Source organism: Felis catus, chromosome X (genome assembly GCF_018350175.1).
Source record: "Felis catus isolate Fca126 chromosome X, F.catus_Fca126_mat1.0, whole genome shotgun sequence".
Classification (NCBI taxonomy): Eukaryota; Metazoa; Chordata; class Mammalia; order Carnivora; family Felidae; genus Felis; species Felis catus.
In genome coordinates, this window is record NC_058386.1 from 7,555,174 (window position 1) to 7,578,036 (window position 22,863).

A 22,863-nucleotide genomic window follows, 5' to 3' on the forward strand; every position below is an offset into this window, starting at 1 on the left:
AATTTTAACCATTCTACTAGGTAAGAAGGGTATCACACCGAGGTTCTAATTTGCCCCGATGACTTTTCTTGACGACTTCCTTAATGACTAATGATTTTGAACATCTCCTCATGTTTTTATGTGCCACCCACACATCTCCCTCGGTAGAGTACCTATTCAAATCTTTCATCCGTTTTGGCAAAGGTATTGTTTATTTCCTCACTAACGAGGTTTTAGAAGTTGTTATATATCTGCGTACAAATACTTTTTGACTTAGATAAAAATTTGTCCCCAATCCGTGGCTTGTCTTTACATTCTCTTGACAGTGCTTTATAAAGAGTTTTTACTTTTGATGAAATACAATTTAGAATGATCTGTTTAATTTGTAAAGATTTCTTCGATTTTTTTTTCTCATTCTGTATAAACCAATCTTTGCCCAACTCAAGGTTCACCAGGATTTCCTCCCATGCTATCTTCCAGAAGTTCTTTTTTTTTTTTTAAGATTTTTTTTGTTGTCAAGTAATCTCTCCACCCAACGTGAGTCTCGAACTCACAACCCCGAGATCAAGAGTCACATATGCCTCTCCGACTGAGGCAGCCAGGCACCTCCAAGTTCTGTCCCGTTGTCTTTCACATTACGTATATGATCCATTCAGATTTAATTTTGGGGGGCACCTGGGTGACTCAGTCGGTTAAGCGTCCGACTTCGGCTCAGGTCACGATCTCACGGTTCGTGAGTTCGAGCCCCGCGACGGGCTCTGTGCTGACCGCTTGGAGCCTGGAGCCTGCTTCGGATTCTATGTCTCCCTCTCTCTCTGTGCTTTCCCCACTCACAACTGTCTCTCTCTGTCTCTCAAAAAAGGAATAAATGTTGAAAACAATTAGATTTAATTTTTGTATATGGCATGAAATATGGATTGAATTTCATATTCTTACATGCGGATATCCCCTCCTATGGGGAGGCTAAAACTCAGTTTCCAAATTCCCCTCGTGACCAAGTTCTCTTTGTAGTTTCAGGGTCTACGTTTTTACCAAACTGCTAACTTGTTATTTTCCTATTTCTTTCTCTCTTATTTTCTATCCTTTTGTGGTTTCACAAGTTTTTGCTCTTTTAAAATCAAAGTTATGCCCTCATTTATTTCTTTAAACATCTTTTTAATATTTTCCCATAAAATGAATTTCACCTGGGGTGAGGTAATGTCTTTGCTGAGTTTGTCGGCTGTATTTTTAGAAGTGCAAGCTCTCCTTATATGCTCCAGAACTGTGGTTTGAGTTTCGCCCTCCTTGCTTAGCCCACCCCGCCCAGCGGGTTTACCGTCAGTCGCCCTCACCTCACCCGTGGGGGTCCTCATTCGGGAACCCGGTATTACCTCCGCCTCTCTGAGGCTTCTGTGTGGGTGTCAGAAATAGTGCAGGGCCAGGCGCTAACCTGACAACGGGCTTGTTCTAGACTCCCAGGCCTGAAGTTTGCTAAAAACTCTGACCCTAGGTAGAGGTTGGCAAGAACCCTTTTCGGTGTCTTTTAAGGAAGCGAGAAGCCTCATACAGCCCGTGGCATGAACCAATGAGCCTGATTTCAGTCCCCCATACCATCCGGAGCACTGGTACCCTTCAGCCCAAGGCATCAAGAACTATTGACCCATTGGACTTGAAGGCGGAGCTGCTTCGGTCTCTTCCAGACCAAGTCTCCACTAGCCTGTGTTTTAGCCACAGCCGCGGCTTTGCAGGTTCGTCCCATTTCTGGCCCGTGGAGATCTTTCTCTTGTTTTGGGTCCAGCTATGGCTCTTTGCTTTCCCTCTGTGCTATGTGCTCTTGTCACTGCACGTGCACCCCTTCACTGTCTTGATCCGGCTCATGAGAGAGGTCGTCATGCTGGGAAGTTAAGCAAGGGAAAGGCATGCTGGCCGGGCTGAATTAAGGGCCCCCAAAGATGCTCTTATCCTAATCCCAGAAGTTTTTGAACTATGGCACCTTACATGACACAGGGACATTGCACATGTGATTAAGGCAGGGACCTTTGAGAGAGGGCGTATCATCCTGGATGTTCTGAGGGATCCCAGTGTAATTAGAAAGGTCCTTAGAAGAGAGAACCAGGAGAGGCTGAAAGAAACTTGAGGAGGGAAGCAAAGGGCACAGAGCGATGTGATAAGGAAACCAGGAGCCGAGAAATGGCAATGAATGGAATCTGCCCTAGAGCCTCCAGAAGGAAACAGCACAGCCAAAACCTTGGCTTTAAGGCCAGTGACACTGATTTTGGACTCCTGACCTCCAGAAGGTCAGATACCAAATCTGGGTGTTTTAAGCCACCCAGTCTGCAGTAATTTGTTACAGCAGCAATAAGAAACTACTACGAGCCTTGAGAGGTGGTGCACGATAATGGAAGGGGAAATACATCCCGCGAGGATTCCAGGCGGACGCTAAGTTGTACAACGTGTATGTGGGGCAAACTCGCTTCTCAACACAGCTGAGTCAGTTCTTGGCCAGGGACCGGTTTCACGTTAATTTGTTAATTCACCGTAAACAGCTTCAAGAACTATTTGATTTGATTTCACTTTGACGTCTCTGATCACCGTCACAATTTACCTGTATAAATAGCTCTCAACCTATACAAAGTAATCTAAAATATGATACAATATTGAACGTACCTTTGAAATTTTGTAGAGAACAGAGGACACATATATTGGCTATCGTTACCTCTGTGCACCACTTAATAGTTGCTAATTTAATTTAATTATACATATTTCATGAAAGTATGGTTATGAGCAGTAGTAGTTAAATCTTGAATGAATGTTTCCGTTTTTAAAATGGCTACAAAATCACCTTTGGAGGGCGGCAGAGAAATGGGTAAAATAAAATGGATCCTAAGTATTTCAATCAAAACCGTAGGAATTTTAAACATATAAACGTTAGAAAAGAATTTCTATTCATATATCCACAAAGGGATATATGATACAGTGAAACTATAGGAGTTTTGCCACCACAAAATTATACCTGTCTGAATTCGCTCAAAGGCATGGGAAAACACTTCGCCATCTCTATATAAAATCTGAGTCACTGAAACATTTACTTAATACTGTGATAATCGCTAGGATATAGCGATAAATAGGAAATGAACTCTTCCTCTGTGGAACCCACCTTCTCCTAGAGAAGAGAGATGAAAACAATGGCTGGGGCGCCTGGGTGGCTCCGTCGGTTGGGCGACCGACTTCGGCTCAGGTCATGATCTCACGGTTCGTGAGTTCGAGCCCCGCGTCGGGCTCTGTGCTGACAGCTCGGAGCCTGAAGCCCGCTTCAGATTCTGTGTCTCCCTCTCTCTCTACCCCTCCCCTGCTCACATCCTGTGTCTGTCTCTCAATAATAAATAAACGTTAAAAAAAAAAATTTTTTTAATAAAAAAAAAAAAAAAAAGAAAACAATGGCTGTAACAGAACAGAGCTCCACACTGCCCTCTGGAGTTCAGTAATGGAGTAGAGGTAATGTATTGCAATCCTTGTATTACAGATGTGCATAGGAGACCATGGTAATACAAAGAAAGGGGTAGAGAAAAAAAAGGTCAACCAAGGGACTTTGAGCTACGTCTTAAAGACGTAAGAGGGGGTTATAGAAAATATAGAAAAAGGGGGTATTCAATATTTCCTAAGTTATTGAAATGCATGGGAGTATGACATCCTCTCCAGGAGAATATGGTATCTTCTGCCCTAGAAATCATACCTTCCCTTCTTTGATCTTGGTTCCAATAATTTGCCGTCTTTGTTGAATGATCTCAATGAGAAGATCACACTCCTCCATCAATTTGGCTTCTTGACGTGACGCATTGACCTATAGGGCAGAGAGAATGGTGAGCATTTAATTTGGCCTTTGTTTTCTGTTAAATGCTCTTTAATGTAGACTACTACGTTTCTGGTAATCACTAAAAAGATACTTTAAATGTTAACTCTTTTTCCAATTATACAAAGATGGAAAATATAGGACTTACATGTCTACTCCCTTCCTTACACTCTTGGAAAACACTATTATCCAATGATAGCAGTCTTCTCTGCTAAGCCATACTCAGCCACAGAATCTTTCTTAACACAACATATACACAGCTATTACCAACTAGTTGGAAATCGACACTTGAGATATATTTGCAATTCCTTCTTCTATATCTTGAAAGAGAGTGGAATTTTGGCCTATTAGACATAAAAAGTAAGTTTAAAAAGAACGAATATTATTCCTTTATGGAGGACAGACTACCATTAACGTCCATTGGACACATTTTCCAAATGCAACGTAGCAAGACTATATCATATTTACTTAACTCTTCTTTTAAAGACAGACATCAACTTTGCATTTAGTCACTATGAAAACACCAAAAAAGAAAAAGGATGGTTGGATATTTTATTCACCTTATGACATAATTTAAAATTTTACTTCTGGTATACGTCCGAAAGACCAAGATTCTACAATGAACATAAGCCATTCTCCAGGAAAGGTAGATCATTATAGAATGGCCCTTATTTGAAGTTTTTAAGACTCATTATATGCAAGGCAGGGTGACAATTAGCTCATTCTTGGCAACTGGGCTTGGGAAATACTCTGCACACGCTATTTCCTCCACCTCTTGACAATTCTGAAACTCTTATTCGCAAACAGAGACCCCAAAATCACAGCTGTGGGAAATGGAGATAGCATGCTTGAGTTTTATGATTTTAACCCAGCACGCAAGTTGCAGTGTTACAGAGAATGACAATGGCACCATTGATTACTCTACCATATCTCAGGGAGGAGCCATGGCCCAGTCATTAAGCCCTTCTGATTTGGGATACTTTATTTGACTGGAGTAATTCCATTCTCTATGAATGAGATAAACTGGAAGTAGGGTCAGAAGTTCAGGATAAATATCCATTGATGGCTGTTCAGAGGAATCACGTCCTGTTTCCAGAGGCCAAGATTCCTTGCGTTTTATTCCTGATTATTATGAGACGCAGGAGAGAGACTACTCAAGACATCTTCTTATTGAGAAGATAATGGTCACTGGCCATTTGCAGCAAACCCCGAGATCAGGTCCTATGTCAGATTAGCACGCAAACATGCTTGCTGAATGTGATGAACAAAAGAGAAAATTAAAAGACGTTTTGAGGGGCGCCGGGGTGGCTCAGTCGGTTAGGCGTCTGACTTTGGCTCAGGTCATGTTCTCACGGTTTGTGGTTCGAGCCCCGCGTCGGGCTCTGCGCTGACAGCTCGGAGCCCGGAGCCTGCTTCGGATTCTGTGTCTCCCTCTCTCTGGCCCTCCCCGGCTCACGCTCTGTCTCACTCGCTCTCCCAAGAATAAATAGACATTAAAAAAAAAAAAAGACGTTTTGATGGGTAAGTACAGAATGTGGAACTCAGGCTAATATTTCGAGGAAGTTCACCACTGGACTCAGTTTCTCTTACCATGACTTTTATGTTGTCATTTCTAATTTCCCTTGAGGATTCCCAAATAAAAACTCAGCTATCCATGGACATATTTACTCAAAATGCCACTACTCTCAAGAAATTTCTTGTCTTCCCTTTTGACCTCTAACTGAATGCAATAACTGGCTACAACTGAACTGTGAAAAGGAAGGAATCATATTGAAACCATGGGCACATTATGATGGAGAGAGTGAAATTTCTGGAAAGTGGCACCTTATACTTGAAAAGTATCTTTGAGAGGAGTGCCTGAGTGGCTCAGTTGGTTAAGCGTCTGACTTCACCTCAGGTCATGATCTCGTGGTTCATGAGTTTGAGCCTGGAGCCTGCTTCGGATTCTGTGTCTCCCTCTCTCTGCCCCTCCCCTGCTTGTGCTCTGTCTCGCTCTCTCAAAAATAAACAGTAAAAAAAAAAAAAACAAAAAACAAAACAAAAAAAAAACACAGAAAAGTATCTTCTAGAATGAGCCCCAAGAGTGACAATTTTGATAGAGTCCAATTTACTTATTTATCTATTGTCATCTGTGCTTCTGGTGTCATAGCTAAGCAACCCGATCCAAGGTCATGAAGAGTTAGGCCTCTGTTTTCCTCCAGAAGTTTTATCTCTTACATTTAGGTCTATGCACCATTTTGAGTTAGGTTTTGCGTAGGCTTCCAAGCAGGGTCCAACTGTGCCTTCTTACTTCTGGATAGCCAGCTGCCTAAGCACCATCTACTGGAGAGACTATTCTTTCCTTCAGTGAAGTGTCTTAGCACTTTTGTCAAAAATCAATGGACCGTATCATGAAGTCCTCAGGTTTTGATGTTGCTAACATATTCTGTGCTTAATGACAGTCTGGTTTTGACTGAACTGGATCCAACCTCACTAATAGTTCTAGAGGTAGGTGTCATGAAATGTGGCGTCGAGGACTGGCTCTACTCATAGGTCGATGTTGGAAAAGTCCAGGAAGATAACCATTTCAAAATTCCCCTATTTTGTAAAATGAGGGAAATGGTATCTGCTGTCTCAGCCACGTGGGATTATTGTGGCAAATACATGAACTAATATGTGAGGAAATAGCTAACACTGTGAAGTCACAGACAAATCTCAAGTAGTATCATCTGCATTGAGAAGTAGCTTTGTTAATAGACTATGATTTAGTTTGGGATCCATTTCGCTCTCAAGATCATTGGGATTTGGGTTACTCCACGGGAGGAAAAGTGTCCCAGTTGCCATCCTAGCACGGGGTTTGATTTAATCCAAATTCTGACCATTTGCTATTCATGATGGATAGATTTGTTTTACAAAAAAAGTAGACTGAAATCTACTTTGTTGAGCCAAATATGTTTTGGGAAAGCTGATACCACAACCACCACTGGCCCAAAATATAATTTCTCAGAAATTTGGAAACACGATCCATTCATTTTAGGCCAAGTATTTTCCTTAGATCTTTCAAAAAACACAGAGTTGACTTTCCTTTGAAACCGGGAAAGTTGAATCTCTTTTGAAACTTTGATGAAGCTTCCAAATTTTTGTAACTCTAGCATTCTTCTATTCCAAAAGGTACAATAAAAGAAGTTGAATGCTATCCTGTATTTCTAAAATTCTCCCACTACAAAGAAGTTTTCCACAGTTTTGCTGTTTTATGTGTCACTTAAAAGAAGTTAATGACTTGATTGGATTTCATTTCTTATATGGGCTATGAACCCAAATATGGGTTTATTGGTCGCTCGCAGCGTGTTCAGGTGTTTCTAGTTCGCAGGTTTGCTTTGGAAGCTGGCGGCTCTTGGTTATGATTTCAGCCTTCGATTTCTGATTCACGTCTTTTGATTCAGAATCACGAAGGCTAATACAAGCGCTTTGAGTAGAGCCAACCTAAGGATGCAAGAAACAAGCCTCAAACCTTCTTTCATAGACCTCTATGTCCACCTTCTTGGTCCCTCACCTAAAGACAAGAGTGGGATGAAGATAATTAGGGATGACGAATCATTCCCCCCATCCTTGTCCCTAGTTCTTAGTACTGACTTCATCTCTAAAGTAATTCTTCTAAAGTCAGATCCCATCTGCATCCTGGCAGGATTCAGGTCTTCTTTCAGGTGTTATTATCCCATTTTTAGCCCCTGACGCCTTATCTGAGGCTGCGAGCGGGACGGCCCATGTTAGGCAAGCTCAAGCCTATTCTTATAAAACACTCGCGTCCCTCACTTTGAAAGACACGCATACAACTATTGATTCATTCACCTATCTAATCATTTATTCATTCAAATGATAGCAACGGGGTTCCGGGAGCATATCAGGCAGCACCCCGGCGCTGGGCACAAAGTCCACACTATCACAGAGTTTACATACAAACATAGGGGAACAGGCTGAACAAGTCAAGAAATAAATAAAACTTTCGGCTCATGACTAGTACATAGAGGAAATTAAAGAGGGTGATGTGATTGCCCGTGCCTGAGAGTAGGGCCCGTTTTATTGAAGGTCAGTCAAGAATTCTCTGGGGCGCCTGGGTGGCGCAGTCGGTTGAGCGTCCGACTTCAGCCAGGTCACGATCTCACGGTCCGTGAGTTTGAGCCCCGCGTCGGGCTCTGGGCTGATGGCTCGGAGCCTGGAGCCTGTTTCCGATTCTGTGTCTCCCTCTCTCTCTGCCCCTCCCCCGTTCATGCTCTGCCTCTCTCTGTCCCCAAAATAAATAAAAAACGTTGAAAAAAAGAATTCTCTGAGAAGTCTTCGAAGGGGTGCAAAGGAACCAGCCATAAAATATAGAAAAGGTGTTTGCTGGCACTCCCGACTCTGCTTTTAACAGGGACCTCCTCACAAACTCTACAGCGCACCTTCAGCGTTCACAGCTTCCGTATTTGCAATGTGTACGCTCGCTAAAATTAACAACTCCACTTGTAACCCGAAATCAATACTTGTGGCCTTTTCACATGCATGTCGGGCACGCTCAGAGCCCGAAAAAAATGTAAGTCACCCTGCCAGCACCCAGCTGAGGTTGAACAAGGACACGCTCAGCCTTCTTGTTTTAGCTCTTCCACAGTCCGAGGGTGGAGACAATAAGGGTAGGGCAGTGTGGTGTAACAAGGTCTGGCTCTGGGGCCAGATGGATGGGCTTGGAGTCCCAATTCTGGCGCCCGTCAGTGGGCCAGCCTCAGGCAAGTCAGTTAGCACTTTGGAAGCTCTTCTCTTTCATAAAATAAAGACAATAGAATCTACCAGGAGACTTGCTTTCAGGATTTAAGATCATATCATCTATGCGAGGGGTTAGTGTGTGTGTGTGTGTGTGTGTGTGTGTGTGTGTGTTCTCCCCTAAGAGCGATGGTTCAGTATTGGCCAATTCAGTGTTCCTGGCGACTTTATAGGACATAACTACCACAATTAATGAGGATCAATTGTATTTCCCTACTACCGAGTGTGTCCATAATCGTCCATATTCCTCCTAAGAGCAGGAAGGGTAGAGTGAGAGGGGAGATTACAGAAGACACAAAAGAACAGTCTGGCTTGTAGAGCTAGCACCCCACTCTCTCTTATTCCTAGGGTGCTTTTGCTTCTTCTCTTCGACCAACTACGACTATCTCACCCTCGACAGCCTAGCGAAGGAGAGATTGGAAAGTCAAACAATGAATTGAGCACAGAAGGCCACCACTCCTGTCTTGGCCTCCTAGCCCTGAGATCGAATTCAGCTGGGGGCCATTCGGCTGCAGTAACACTCCTGTCAGATACCAGCAGTCAGTTGTAGTCCCGTGGAAGTTGCCACCGGGTGCCAAGCTTATCTGCCTTTGCTGGATGTGCAGGTACACGTACTCATTCCCCAGCTTGGTTAATGATAACATAAATGTTGGCTATTTTCTCCCGAGCACGTGGTTAGCAATGGCCAGCAAAAAGTCCCCCCCCCCCCGCCCTGTTAAGTTTTATTAGATTGCAGACACATGTGGCCTTAACATCTTTAGAAATATGTTATGGCGCTCTTAGAAGACAACATCAATGGGGAAAAGTATCTAGCCACTTCTCACAGGTAAAACTGGACTAATATGTATTTTAGAAATCCTCATTTTCTGGGGCGCCTGGGTGGCTCAGTCGGTTAAGCGTCCGGCTTTGGCTCAGGTCATGATCTCACGGTCCGTGAGTTCGAGCCCCGCGTCGGGCTCTGCACTGACAGCTCGGAGCCTGGAGCCTGCTTCGGATTCTCGGTCTCCCACGCCCTCTGCCCCTCCCCTGCCCATGCTCTGTCTCTCTCGCTCTCAAAAATAAAGAAACATTCAAAAATAAAAGAAATCCTCATTTTCTCATCTTAAACGCTTTGTTGGAATGAGTTAGCCGTCTCTAGATTTTGAGAAAAGACCCTTTGCGTCCTCTCGTGAGAAGGATGTGCTGCCTTGATAGGTCACTTTCTATTCGTACACAAATGCACGCAGTGGAGGAAGCTTTGGAGAGGATGAGGTTTATGTAGTGGAAAAAGGGCATTTTATTTCAGGGCGTTGAGGAAGGAGGGGTGCCTAGAATTGGTCCTCATGGCAAAAGCAAAGCTGTACCACGATTCAAATGAAGGTGACCTGGAGAAAGATTAAAACCCTATTTTATTTTATGCTACGTTGCTTTTCTCTCTTACTAAGAATATGTGATTTTGAGGGGCACGTGGGTGGCTCAGTCGGTAAGCGTCCAACTTCGGCTCAGGTCATGATCTCACGGTCCGTGAGTTTGAGCCCCGCGTCAGGCTCTGTGCTGACAGCTCGGAGCCTGGAGCCGGCTTCCGCTTCTGGGTCTCCCTCTCTCTGCCCCTCCCCCGCTCACACTCTGTCTCTCTCTCAAACATAAACAAACATTAAAAAATTAAAAAAAAAAAAGAATACGTAATTTTGAGTCCGCATCCAAATTTAAAGGGGTCGGTGTTAAGATTATGTCCTAATAACCCTATTATTTCATACTGTTCTATGCTACAACATCTATAACAATCCCACAGGTGCAAAGGGAAATACGAGGATCCGAGGGTGCTTCGGGTTTTATTGCCAAAGGCAGCTGTGATGAACATTCCAGACCCTGGGGCAGAAGTTGGAGACGGAGCTGCCAGAAGGAACAATGAAAGCGACTCTAACACTTGAGTTTGTATATAAAACTGAGCCAAGGAGAATTGAGTAAGAGCAGACCGTATTACTGTAATTCATCTAATATGTTTATATGTAATCTTCACCCTGAAACTCTCTCACACCGAAGTCAAATATTTGTGGACGTAGCTCAAGTAGATGAGAGGGGGAAGAGTGGCCAAGTTCCCAGGGTCCCTGTCTTTGGGGCAGAAACCGGAGTACAGGAGAATATTTTGTAATATTTAATCTATTCATCTGACTAAAGCTTTCGAAAGCCCAAGCAACGCTTTTCAGAAAAATAAAAAGATGGAATCCCTTCATACGGTGCCAACCACAGTCCGGCCTTTACCACGGAGTGACGTGCGGGGAAATGCTTGGGCCCAGAGGAGACCAATTCTGCATATTGATGGACTATCCACACGGGATCTTGCTATGTTTTTGCTATGGGATCAAAAAACAGCTCCCAGGAACCTCACGATAAAATCCTCCTTTCTGGAGGTTTCTAAGATAATGGAGCTTGAATGTTGGATGAGGAAGTGAGACGCTCTTAAAAGTGGCAACACACTGTGGTGAGCTGGGCAATAAAAGGCTTCTTATAAATGAAACACAACTGTAACAATACAATAAAACTGTCCGGCAAGAACACCACTCCTAATACCTAAAACCTTGAAGCTTCACTCAAAGGAATTGCCGCCCCCCACCCCCCCAAGAGGAGCAAACACAACGCGCCCATCCGAAACGTTGTTCGTTTTTCAGTAAAGCGAAATCGTCAGACAAGGTGAGAAGATTTAGAGTGAACAGGGCTAAGGGAGGCAGTAGTTCGGAACTCAGGGTCCCTAGAAAGTCTTCCTGGGGTGGAATGCCAGGCCTTCCTTACTTCCTCATTGTATGTTCTCAGGCATTTGCTTAAACTCTCCATTTCTCAAGTCCCTCGATATCGACTCTTACGGGGTAGACCAGGTGTTCCTGGGGGACCGCTGGCAATGTCTGGAGACATTCTTGGTCGTCACGAGGGGGCTGGGGGCCACGCCTCATGTCTAGTGGGTGGAGGCCAGAGATGCTACCCAGCAAACATCCAACAATGCTTGGAAGAGCCCCCACCACAGCAGAAAACTGTCCAGCTCCAAAAGTCACTAGTGCCGAGGCAGAGAAACCCTAGGGGAGCTTGTGGTTCAGAGCTAAACGCACTAGCACGTGAAACGCCACTGAAAAATGTTTCACATGTAGCAATTACTCAATAAATGTTAGCTACCACCACTGTTAAGAGATTCTGTTTATCTGGAAAGTCCACACAGGAGCAATAGTACGAGTTCCAGGACCGGTCAGCCTGTGCTGATTACCTGGGGGACTTAATAGCAGGAATCCAAATTTTTTCCCGTCTACGTCTTTCACCAAAACAATGGCTTTGGAAGCTATAACGTGAGGACTAACTCCAGAATTTGGGGAGTTATTTTCAAATCCCCAATGCATTCTCTTAAGGGCTCCTTCCTGACGCAACGGGGAGGGGACAGAGGAGAGCCTTCCATGATGTACCGCAGGAGGTGAGAGACTTTGCTATAAAGGGTTAGATGGTAAATATTTCAGCTTTGCGGACCATATGGTCCCTGTTGTAACTACTCAATGCCGCTGTCGTAGTGTGAAAGCAGCCACTGACAATACGGAACCAGATGGGTGTGGCTGCGTTCCAACAGAACCTTATTTGTGAAACCCGGTGACGAGTCGGACTGGGCCCAAGGGGCATAGTTTGCCAACCCCGAGCAAAGGGGAAAAGAGCATGGACTTTGTAATCAAAGAGCCGCTGCTGTGAAAAATGTGTTGAATCTGTGTAGGAAGGTCTCCTCGTTTGCAAGCTTTCAATGAAAATATCCGTAAGCTCTCTGGCACATAGTAGGTGCTTGATAGATATCCGTTTCCTTCAAAGCGGTTCCAAAATGAAGAAGCGGAATGGAAGGTGTTGCTCGTAATTCATTCAAAAACAATAAACTCCTCCCTTCCTCTCTCTTATTAATTACACACGGTATAAAATAAATGCTCCACACCCTTCCGTTTGGGTTGGGCACACAGAATGAAGGAAAAAAAAAAATCTATTAACCTGTCATGGACACTTGGGCCTATCAAGTCTTTTTCATAAAGTTTCTGAAAAGCGGTGCTTTCTATGAAGTAATTTTCAGCCAATGTATTTGGCAAAAATCGCACTGTGGTCAGAAGCTAAAAAAATTATTTACAGCGCGGGACAGTTAATGGAGTGCCGGGGAGGACAGAGGTGATCCGTCTCGGGGAAGGGAAGTCATTTCTAATGGAAAGAGGAAGCTTCTATCCCATGACCTTACATTACTCATTTTCAGTCTCACATGTCATTTCTCATTAAGTGGCATTCTTTTTAGTTGTTGTGCCGCGATTCCCGAGTAGTGATGGACTGGAAAAATACAAGGTTGAAGTCCTATTCGGGCTTGAGTTACTCAAAGACAGATGCCATCTGGCGCCCCGCAAAGTTAAGGAGGATGAGGATCGGACCTTGCTCTTCAGCATCCCTCACACTACGTGAAATACACTCGACCGTACCACTGGTAGGACTCGCACTTGGGCGCAAGACTGGAAAACGTTAAGCTTCGTTCTGTCTTTCGGACGCGTCCCCAAGTAACATCTATGAAGCCCTGCCTGGGTGTCGCCACTCCGGAATGCCGGCAGAAGCAGACAGACTGACCTTTCAATCTCTGGGATGCCCAGTGTTTAATAATATTCACATTTAGTCAAATAAAGTCAAAGACAGGAGGCTTTAGGGAAACCGAACACGTGAGCTGGGGGGGGGGGGGGGGGGGGGGGGGGGGGGGGGCAAAGAGATGCTTCCAGGAAGCAGGGCAGGGGACAGGGATGGAAATATAAGTAGCTGCCAGGGAACACCAGTAGGGGTGGGGAGGTGAGACAGGGCATGAAGCCAGAAGCGCGTGTCTGACTGAGACCACGGTGGCCGACTGCAGATTAATCCCGGTGGGAGACTGGGAAACTCAGAACAGTCCTGCTGATGGGGAGGAAGGGTGGGATTTACCTAATATCTCCCATGGGTGGCTGGTCAGAGGCTGTCGGGGGTGGTTGGGCAGTAATTCTCTGGAGTTAACGGCTGGGCACCCTGGGTGGGGGAGCCCCCGGGCAGAGTGTTACGGGCTTCCAGAAGCTCTCGGGCCAGGAAACATAGGACTGGGGGGCGCTGTAAGCGCCTGGCACTGACCATTACAGACAGAAGTGCCTACATCAGAGGGGACGACGATCTGGACGTTTCTTAAGAAAGAGATCTAGGGGCGCCTGGGTGGCGCAGTCAGTTAAGCGACCGACTTCAGCCAGGTCACGATCTCGAGGTCCGTGAGTTCGAGCCCCGCGTCAGGCTCTGGGCTGATGGCTCAGAGCCTGGAGCCTGTTTCTGATTCTGTGTCTCCCTCTCTCTCTGCCCCTCCCCCGTTCATGCTCTGTCTCTCTCTGTCCCCCCCAAAAAAAAAAAAAAAAAAAGAGATCTAGAGGGGGTCAGAGGGCACCGGTGTCCCACTCATCCAGTTTGTTCTACAGCCCCAACGACTTCTGACTAATTGCAGGGCTGAACAGAGTTTGCATCTGGCCACGCTGTCTATCCTGACCTTGGTTGTTTTTTCCTTCGGGCCACAATCGACCCACAAGTGTTCATTTACAACTGACCACAAATGGGTCTAAAGCTGAGCAATGACCGGCAAAGTTGCCTGAAAAGAAAACACGTGAAATCTAGTGAGTCAGGCTAAAATATATGTATTTCTTTACCTAGAGACCCTTGGATTTTCCATCATTCCAACTCACTGGGAAACTATTATTGTCTTTTTAAAACAATGGCTCTCCAGTTCTAAGCTTAATATGTACGGTCTTCTAGAGTAAAACTGAATCTTAAAATACTTAAGTTAGGGATTACATGAAGAAGTGCCTCTCTCTCTCTCTCTCTCTCTCTCTCTCTCTCTCTCTCTCTCTCCCTGCCTCCCTCCCTCCATTATCTGAAAGATGCTGTCTTCTCACCTCCTAACTGGGAAACAGAATGTTCTGTTTACATTTGTCAGGATCAGGGGGTGGCGGGCAGGCGGCATCCTGCCAGGTAATGGAAACACTGCTTGCTTTAATGTTATTACCAAGAACAAAGCCTTCTTACTGTTTCATGGAAGCCTTCGAGGCGGGCCTCACGGGCATAGTTCTGATTTTTTCGAGACCACAAACAAGAGGAATCCTTTAAGGCCATTTCATGAAAAACAGAAGGCAAAAATACTTTCTTCTGCAAAAATTAAAGCAGACCTTTGTTTAAGGAGCCAGAGCCCGACCCAGGTCAGCGTTTCGTTAAGATGGGACGGAGGCTGTGTCACCACCTTCCTCTCGGATATCGTCACTTCGGCACTGTTATTTTCAGGTAGCATGCCGCAGGAAGAAACATCTTGCACCAAAAATGATCGTGCCGACACTGCCCTTGCAAGCTCTCTCTATAAAACTAGGAACCCCGCAAGTCTTCATTCGGTGCTTCTTAGGATTCTGCCAGCCAACTAAACTTTCCATGCGGTCCCCTCTCCGCTCCCAGGCTAGGTGGTTAAAGCTACTGCTTTCCAGAGATCTCCGCAACGGTCTGGGTAGCTGAGGAATGTCCGCGAGAGGAAATGACGACGCTCCCACCTCTCCCAGAACGAGGAGGGCGTCAGCGGTGGCCGGGTGGCCATCCTGGGGACTTGTTGGGTGCCCACGATGTGCAAAGTGGCACGCGGGCCCAAACTCTGCCCTCCGAAGACGATGACTCCCTTAGAGAACAACTAGCACACACGCCGGCTGCACACACAATTAGCTGCACCAGAAACCCCGGAGCCAGACTCTTACTGCCCCTTGAGAAAAGCCACGCTGAGGTCCGCCGCGGAGAGCTGGCGATGACCCACCGCACTCACACAGAGCCCGGCTAAGGCAAAAAGGTGAATTTGGAGGCTTAACTCTGGGGAGGGGTGGTCTTCTCTTGACCTTCTTCGAATTGACTTCCTTGATTTGATTTACGACAACTGAGAGTCGCCGTCTCTCTCTGAAGCTGTCCCTGCTTACTTGCTCTCCTAAGGTTTTTTTCTGAAACTGGGGAGCTGGTGCCCATGACGGTGCTGAGGGTGGTAGGAGGAAGATGGGACACAAACTACAGAGCACTGTCACCGTACAAGCTGGGCTTTGCCAAAAGGACACTGAGAAGGAATCTAACCTGGTCTGGAAGAGAAAAGGAAAGACCAGAGAATTCAGATGCTTGTCAGTTGCCGATTTTGAGGTTCTGGGGTGTGTGTGTGTGTGTGTGTGTGTGTGTGTGTGTGTGTGCGCGCGCGCCTCAAACGTGTGTTTGAAGATCAAGAGAGCCTAATACTGAAAATGTCATTCTAGGGGCACCTGGGTGGCTCAGTCGCTTGTGCGTCCGAGTTGGTTTTGGCTCAGGTCATGATCTCACGATTCGTGAGTCTGAGCCCCGCATCAGTCTCCACGCTGACAGTGTGGAGCCTGCTTGCGATTCTCTCTCTGCCTCTCCCCTGCTCGTGCTCTCTCTCTCTGTCAAAATAAATAAACATAAAAAAAAAAAAAAAGAAAAGAAAATGTCAGCCTGTAAGCCATCTTCAGACCTAGGCTGACTAGCCATCATCCTACATGTGTGAAAGTGTTCAAAAGTGTTTCCCCCAACTTGTTTCGAAGTGGCTGTCTGGCCATTTTTTTCTTTTACAAACCAGAAGGGATAGAGAGGGTATCCCAGAACATCAAAAGGAAGGAGATAGCTGTGCAACAAGGGGACGGGGAAGGCCCACTGTGACCTCCCTTAAGGGCTCAGCAACGACCCAATGGACAGTTCTCTCATCCTTGACTTCCGTCCTCCTAGCCCTCTGCCAGTGACAGGGCCCTTGTGCCGGGAAGAGCTCACAGTGTGCGTCAGCCATCCGGCTACTGCCTCCAGGAATTACGGCTGCTGAGATGTGCCACCATAGAGACCCTGTCCTGTGTACCGTCTTCTCAAGAAGGATCCTTTTTCGGGGCACCTGGGTGGCTCGGTAGGTTGAGCCTCCGACTTCAGCTCAGGTCATGATGTCGCGGTTTGTGAGTTCGAGCCCCGCGTCGGGCTCTGTGCCGACAGCTCGGAGCCTGGAACCTGCTTCGGATTCTACGTCTCCCTCTCTCTCTCCGCCCCTCCCCCACTCATGCTCTGTCTCTCTCAAAAACTGAATAAGCAAAAAAATTTCAAAAAAGAAGAAGGACCCTTTTTCTGCCCTTCAGGATGAGAACTCATCTGATGCACTGATCGACACAAATGCACCAGTGACAGAGGGAGGGCAGAAGGAGGCAGCTGGTCTCTCTGTGAGAGTCCTGATTTCTCATCCCTGGCCACGTGCCGTGTGCTGAACACAGGAGATACTAGGAAAAGAAAGATAGCTCCCTGCTTCCCGAGGAGTCCAACCGACCAGGAGACGGAAGACATGTGTTTGAAGAGCACGTGGATATTTGGCCAAGGACTGTACCTGTATCAACAAATCGTCATGGTGTTTTCCTTAGGCTTTTAAATTCAAATGGTGAATCTCATTATTCTATTCATAAATCCAACAAATTTTATAAAACCAAGAATCATCACTCTCGGGGGGGATCCTGAATCAATGTTTAACTCACTCAACTTGAACAGACATAACTCCATTAAACAGTCAATGCCATATATTAATTAGTTGATTCAGTTCCTGTACTCATTTTTTTTTTAATGGAAGTAAATCTACCTAAAGGAAAATGCATAAATCTTAAGACAAGTCAATGGATTTTGATAACCAACATAGCCAACAATTTGACCAAGACATAAAATATCTCACCCCAGAAAGCCCATGGGTAACCGCTGTTCTGATTTTTATCACCAAATTCCTGTAACATTTTAAATTGCATTTATAAATGTAACATAGTCAACTTACTTTATAAGCACTTTAAATGCCTAACGGTGTAAAATTAAAACCCTAACAAGGTAAACCTTCTCACGTCCTTAAGTAGCTCTTAGAAATCTAATAAATTAAACTTACAAATGTAGTGAAACTCCAGTTTTCTCCTGAACGTTCCCAGCACTGGTCTCAAACAAACTATTTTACACTTTTAACGGAACGATCACAGGTCTAAAAGAAATTACGTGTTTCGGATTGGAATTTCAAAGCTCGCCTGTCAAATTTCTGTAATATGCCATTTTCTCTTAAATGCTACACACCCTTAAAATTCATGTTTTCCGCTCCACATTGTAATACAAAACACTGAAACTATAGATACTGTTTCGGTCTTCGTCTTTACACATACACCTCCATCTTCCTGGGGAGGAGGAGAAAAAGAACTTTCTTTACTAAAGGGAGCAAACTGATCATCTCAAAGAAGTATGCTTGTTATGGTGAGTTGGACAGGGTTTCCAATTCCCAGCAGACGGGATCGTTTCTTGCCGGGAGAACTCCCCTAGGAATCTAAGATTCTGATCATCTCTTTCAACGCTATCACCTGGTTTGGGTAGCTGAAGTTCAGTAACCACTCAAGTTGTTTTACTACTTGATTAGATTCAGTCACCCTGCCCCCCCTTTCGTCTTACTGGCTGATTCTTGTTACGTCTGCCTTCAAGTCACATATCCATGGTCATCTGAAGGACATTCACCTCAACAGGCTTTGGGATAATAAAATCAGAACGTTATGGTGGGACCTTGTAAGTGGTCTTTTTTGTTTTGGTGTATATCTGTGTAAGTCCTCCCACTGTCGTCTTCTCTACGTGACAGCCACATGTCGCTGTGGAGCTGTGAGACTCGATACGGTAATCACCTTCTAACATCTGCAAGGAGGGACAAGGTGCCATCTTCCCAACCTACGTAAACAGACGGAAGGCTTTCTTGAACTTACCACAGCCCCAAACGAGCTTGCCTGGTCAGAGAATTAGGCTACTAGGATAGTTTTCATCACCTCCTATATAGAAACCTGATGTTCTATCTAGTGAAAATACTTTTAAAAGCATAGTAAAAGCTCTATCATAAATTCCCAGGCCGGGAAGTTACCTCACTTGGTTGTAAAAATCTTTATTTGTGCTGCTCCTCACTGAAAGCCTTTTACACGCAGTGGTAGCCTCGGGCTTTTTAAATAGCTGAATTTCAAATTTCATATTTCTGTTTCAAACGAAAATAATCAATGCTACAATTGTGCTCTTGTTAACGAACATTTTATATGCATGACTCAATTATTTTGCTGGCGAATTTCAAAATCAGAACAGACCTCTTCAGTTTTCCCTATAACATTTAGCAATTTAAAACAGAAGTGAATCAAATGAAGGCAAAAGATGATGTGTCCCATTTCTCTCCCGCTCTGTAATTATCTTAGGTACAGAGATGATTTCAGCTTGATTACCGTGAAACGCAATTTTATATTCCTTTGTTGAGAAACAGAATTTAAGCTAGATATCGAGACCCAGAGACAAAAGAGGCTAGTTCAGTAACAAAATGACAGATTGACGGTTGGGACCGCTTCTCTCTCTGAAGGGCAGGCACGAGCACAATCATGAGACACAATCTACCTGACAGTCACCTTCTCACCTGCGATCGGTCCTCCCGCAACTGGATCCATTCAACTACCACCATCTCGTGTGAAAGCTGGGGTCAGAACTAACCACAGCGGCCATTTTTTAGATCTGTCCCGACCTATCCTTATTATTCTTTACATCATGCCAGAAGCATCCTTATTGCGCTAGTCACCATCTGAGTATTTCAAGGCAAGAAAAAAAATTAAATAAAATTGTTTTTTAAGTGGGGCTCCGTCGGTTGAGCATCTGACTCTTGATTTCAGCTCAGACCATGATCCCAGGGTTGTGGGATCGAGCCCCATGTTGGGCTCCGCACTGAAGCGCGGGACCTGCTTGGGAGTCTCGCTTTCTCTCTCTCTCTTTCTCTCCCCCTCTGCCCCTCTCCCCTGCGCATGCACATTCTCTCTCCACAAATAAATGAATGAATGAGTGAATGAATGATCTCCAGGCAAGGAGGTTGTGTGTGGAATAGTGTAGGGGAGACACGATGAAGAATTCCTATACTATGGGGAGAAACCATGTTAGGATATATGTATTCTTGGGGTGCCTGGGTGGCTCAGTCAGTTGAGCATCTGACTTCGGCTCAGGTCATAATCTCACGGTTCTCATGGGTTTGAGCCCCGCATTGGGCTCCACACTGACCCAGTGGAGCCTGCTTGGGATTCTCTCTCTCTCCCTCTCTCTCTGCCCCTTCCCCGCATGCTCACAGGCTCTCTCTCTCTCTCAAAATAAATAAATATCCCTTAAAAATTTTTAAATAAAGATACATGTATTCTCTCTCTTTCCCACGGCTCATCCACTGGGCCCCAATTAAGGCCAATTATTTCACATTTAAGTGTTAGCTTTGGAAATCTGCATTACTACATTGAAATATGTTCAGAGGAACTATCTTCAGAGGCCCGTACATGTGCTCACACTCCAATCCAGGCCACCTGGTAGGATTCTGAATATGACACAATAGTTCATCCCATCCAAAGTAGAAAGAATAGCAGGTGAGGAGAGGTTTGGATCATGTTTTAAAATTTTTTTTAAACATTTATTTATTATTAAGAAACAGAGAGAGAGCATGAGCATGGGAGGGGCAGAGAGGGAGGCAGACCCAGAATCCGAAGCAGGCTCCAGGCTCCGAGCTGTCAGCACAGAGCCCGACGTGGGGTCGAACCCACAAACCGCGAGATCATGACCGGAGCCGAAGTCGGATGCTCAACCGACTGAGCCTCCCAGGCTCCCCAGTATCATGTTTTTAAACACCTTTCAAAGCTGAAACTTGGGAATGTCATTCTCAAAGTAATACCAAACTAACTAAGCCTTATATTCAGAGACTGAGACTGATTTCCTGAGACTGATCTCTTATTCCAAAACAAGACTGGAAGACTTACTGCTGATGTCTTCTCACAATTCCTCACGAATATACCTAAGACGGTAACAGGATCCAATCCCCCTTATGAAGCTTTTTTTTAAAGACAAGAACAATGAATCTAAGGAAAGAGTTTCAAGCATGTGTTACATACCACTTTAATAAACAATTACACTCAATCTCCACGGCTGAGAAAAGTGAAGTTTGGTACATGAGCTGTCCATTTTAGCAAACTGGATACATAGCCATTATACACATGCAGTAGTCAATCTTCTCGTCTGTCCTGGGAACCCTAAGACTTGAACGTGGGAGAGCAGCCTTTACCACAGTGGCTCATAACCCAGGTTTTGAATGCCGCCATATTTGTCCCATCACATGATCGCCATTCCGGAGCCGCTTAGATGGAGACCCCATGGATGATGTGGTTTCAGGAGGCCAGAATCTGACTCTAATTATACCTTGAGAGCATTCTCATGAGGGCTCAGATGGGGTGGGAATCTAACCCTCATCTGCAAGTGACAAGAGATGATGACTCTGCACATTCAAGTTGGCCCCCAGTGGGACATATGTCGTACAAGGTCAGACACCTGTCCACAAAACACAAACAGCACATTTGGCATTCAGATGCTGGTCTTTATGCGATGGCTGTGGACAGAGCAATCGCCAAGGTTTCCATAGACAGGGAGAGAGCGCTTTTGCGTAAAACTGTATAATGAAGTTAATTTAAACATAAAACCTGGGGCGCCTGGGTGGTTCAGTCGGTTGAGCGTCCGACTTCGGCTCGGGTCATGATCTTGCGGTTCGTGGGTTCGAGCCCGACGTCGGGCTCTGTGCTGACAGCTGGGAGCCTGGAGCCTGCTTTGGATTCTGTGTCTCCCTCTCTCTCTCTGCCCCTCCCCTGCTCATGCTCTGTCTCTCAAAAATGAATAAACATTAAAAAAATTTTTTTTAATAAAAAAAAAATTAAAAAATAAACATAAAAACCTCATGTTTCTTTTTAACCCAGCAATTTTTCCTCTTATTTCAAAGCTTACAATTGAATGCTTTTAGGATGTAGTAAATGACTGAAAAAGTCTTTTACAGACCCCCTGCTTTCCCAAATCAAGGTTTTTAACCGTTTCCTACAAACTACTGTAACATATTACCCTCCTCCCTCTCAATTCACGGAGCCCAATATCTGGGCAAAAATGGAATGAAATTGCCCTTAGTTCACCCCCAAGAAGTCTGTCACTTCACGTGTCATCTAGCAGTGGCAAGACTCAGAGAAAGCCAGCAAAAGAACAAAGTTTCCATTAAAATCAAAGAAAAAGATCGTTTAAAAACTCAGCGTGAAAAACAATGGCAAAAGGAATTTGTTTTTTTGTTTGTTTGTTTTTTTAATTTTTTTTTCAACGTTTATTTATTTTTGGGACAGAGAGAGACAGAGCATGAATGGGGGAGGGGCAGAGAGAGAGGGAGACACAGAATCGGAAACAGGCTCCAGGCTCCGAGCCGTCAGCCCAGAGCCCGACGCGGGGCTCGAACTCACGGACCGCGAGATCGTGACCTGGCCGAAGTCGGACGCTTAACCGACCGCGCCACCCAGGCGCCCCAAAAGGAATTTGTTTAAAAAAAAAGCCTTTGTCTTCTCCACTCTGATCTGGCTAAAAACCCACTCATTTTTAGAATCCCAGCCACCACATTACACACACACGTTTTGGGAGTCTACCTGATACTGTTCCTTCAGTATCTCTCCCCTCCTGAGGCCTGAACTGCCTCGGCCTTCATTCTAGTTTTAAAAAGATTTGGGGCGCCTGGGTGGCTCAGTCTGTTAAGCATCTGACTCTTGATTTCGGCTCAGGTCATGATCTCACGGGTCGTGATTTCGAGCCCCGCGTCAGGCCCCGTGCTGCCCGCGGAGCCTGCTTGGGATTCTGTCTCTCTCTCTATCTGCCCCTCCCCTGCTCGTTCTCTGCCTCTCTCTCAAAATAAACAAAAATAAACTTACATTAAAAAAAAAGATTTGGTACTTACTGTCTAAGAGCCATTTCATTTGCTTACCCTGGCTGTAAAAACAAGTTATGAAACAATGGGGAGGTGTGGGGGGAGGGAGACCTTCAAACTCTTTTCATTCTAAAGAAAAGGAGAAGTGAATCCCAGGAAGGAGGTGTGGACTTATAAGGATGTGGCATTTCCTCAGGATCTGGTGGGAATTCATTGATTTGATTTACAACAATTGAGAGTCACGGGATTATTTTCCCTAGGAATGCTCAGGCCCGAAAACAAGGACACCTTCAGGAAGAGGAAAAGGAAGAAATACAGTCTAGGAACCTAGGATGCGAACCAGGAAATTCTTTTCCACTGCCTGCATTTTAAAAGTGCCTGACAAACTCCACTGGCTTTTTGGAGTTCAGTAGTGTGCTGTGAGGTTTTCCCTTGGGTGTGCACTTAGTGCATTTTGCACTAAGAGGTCCATACGAAC

At 45.1% G+C, this 22,863-nt stretch overlaps 1 protein-coding gene across 7 annotated transcripts in view; it reads right to left on the reverse strand.

The window, feature by feature from the left end:
• Positions 1 to 22,863, reverse strand: part of MID1 (midline 1) — a 587,700-nt gene that overhangs the window by 41,948 nt on the left and 522,889 nt on the right. For all 7 annotated transcript variants that reach the window (XM_019823542.3, XM_019823539.3, XM_045050344.1 and 4 more), the window contains one exon: positions 3,692 to 3,799. In XM_019823542.3, the coding sequence (XP_019679101.1) occupies positions 3,692 to 3,799 (108 nt within the window). The remainder of the gene's footprint in view (positions 1 to 3,691; positions 3,800 to 22,863) is intronic.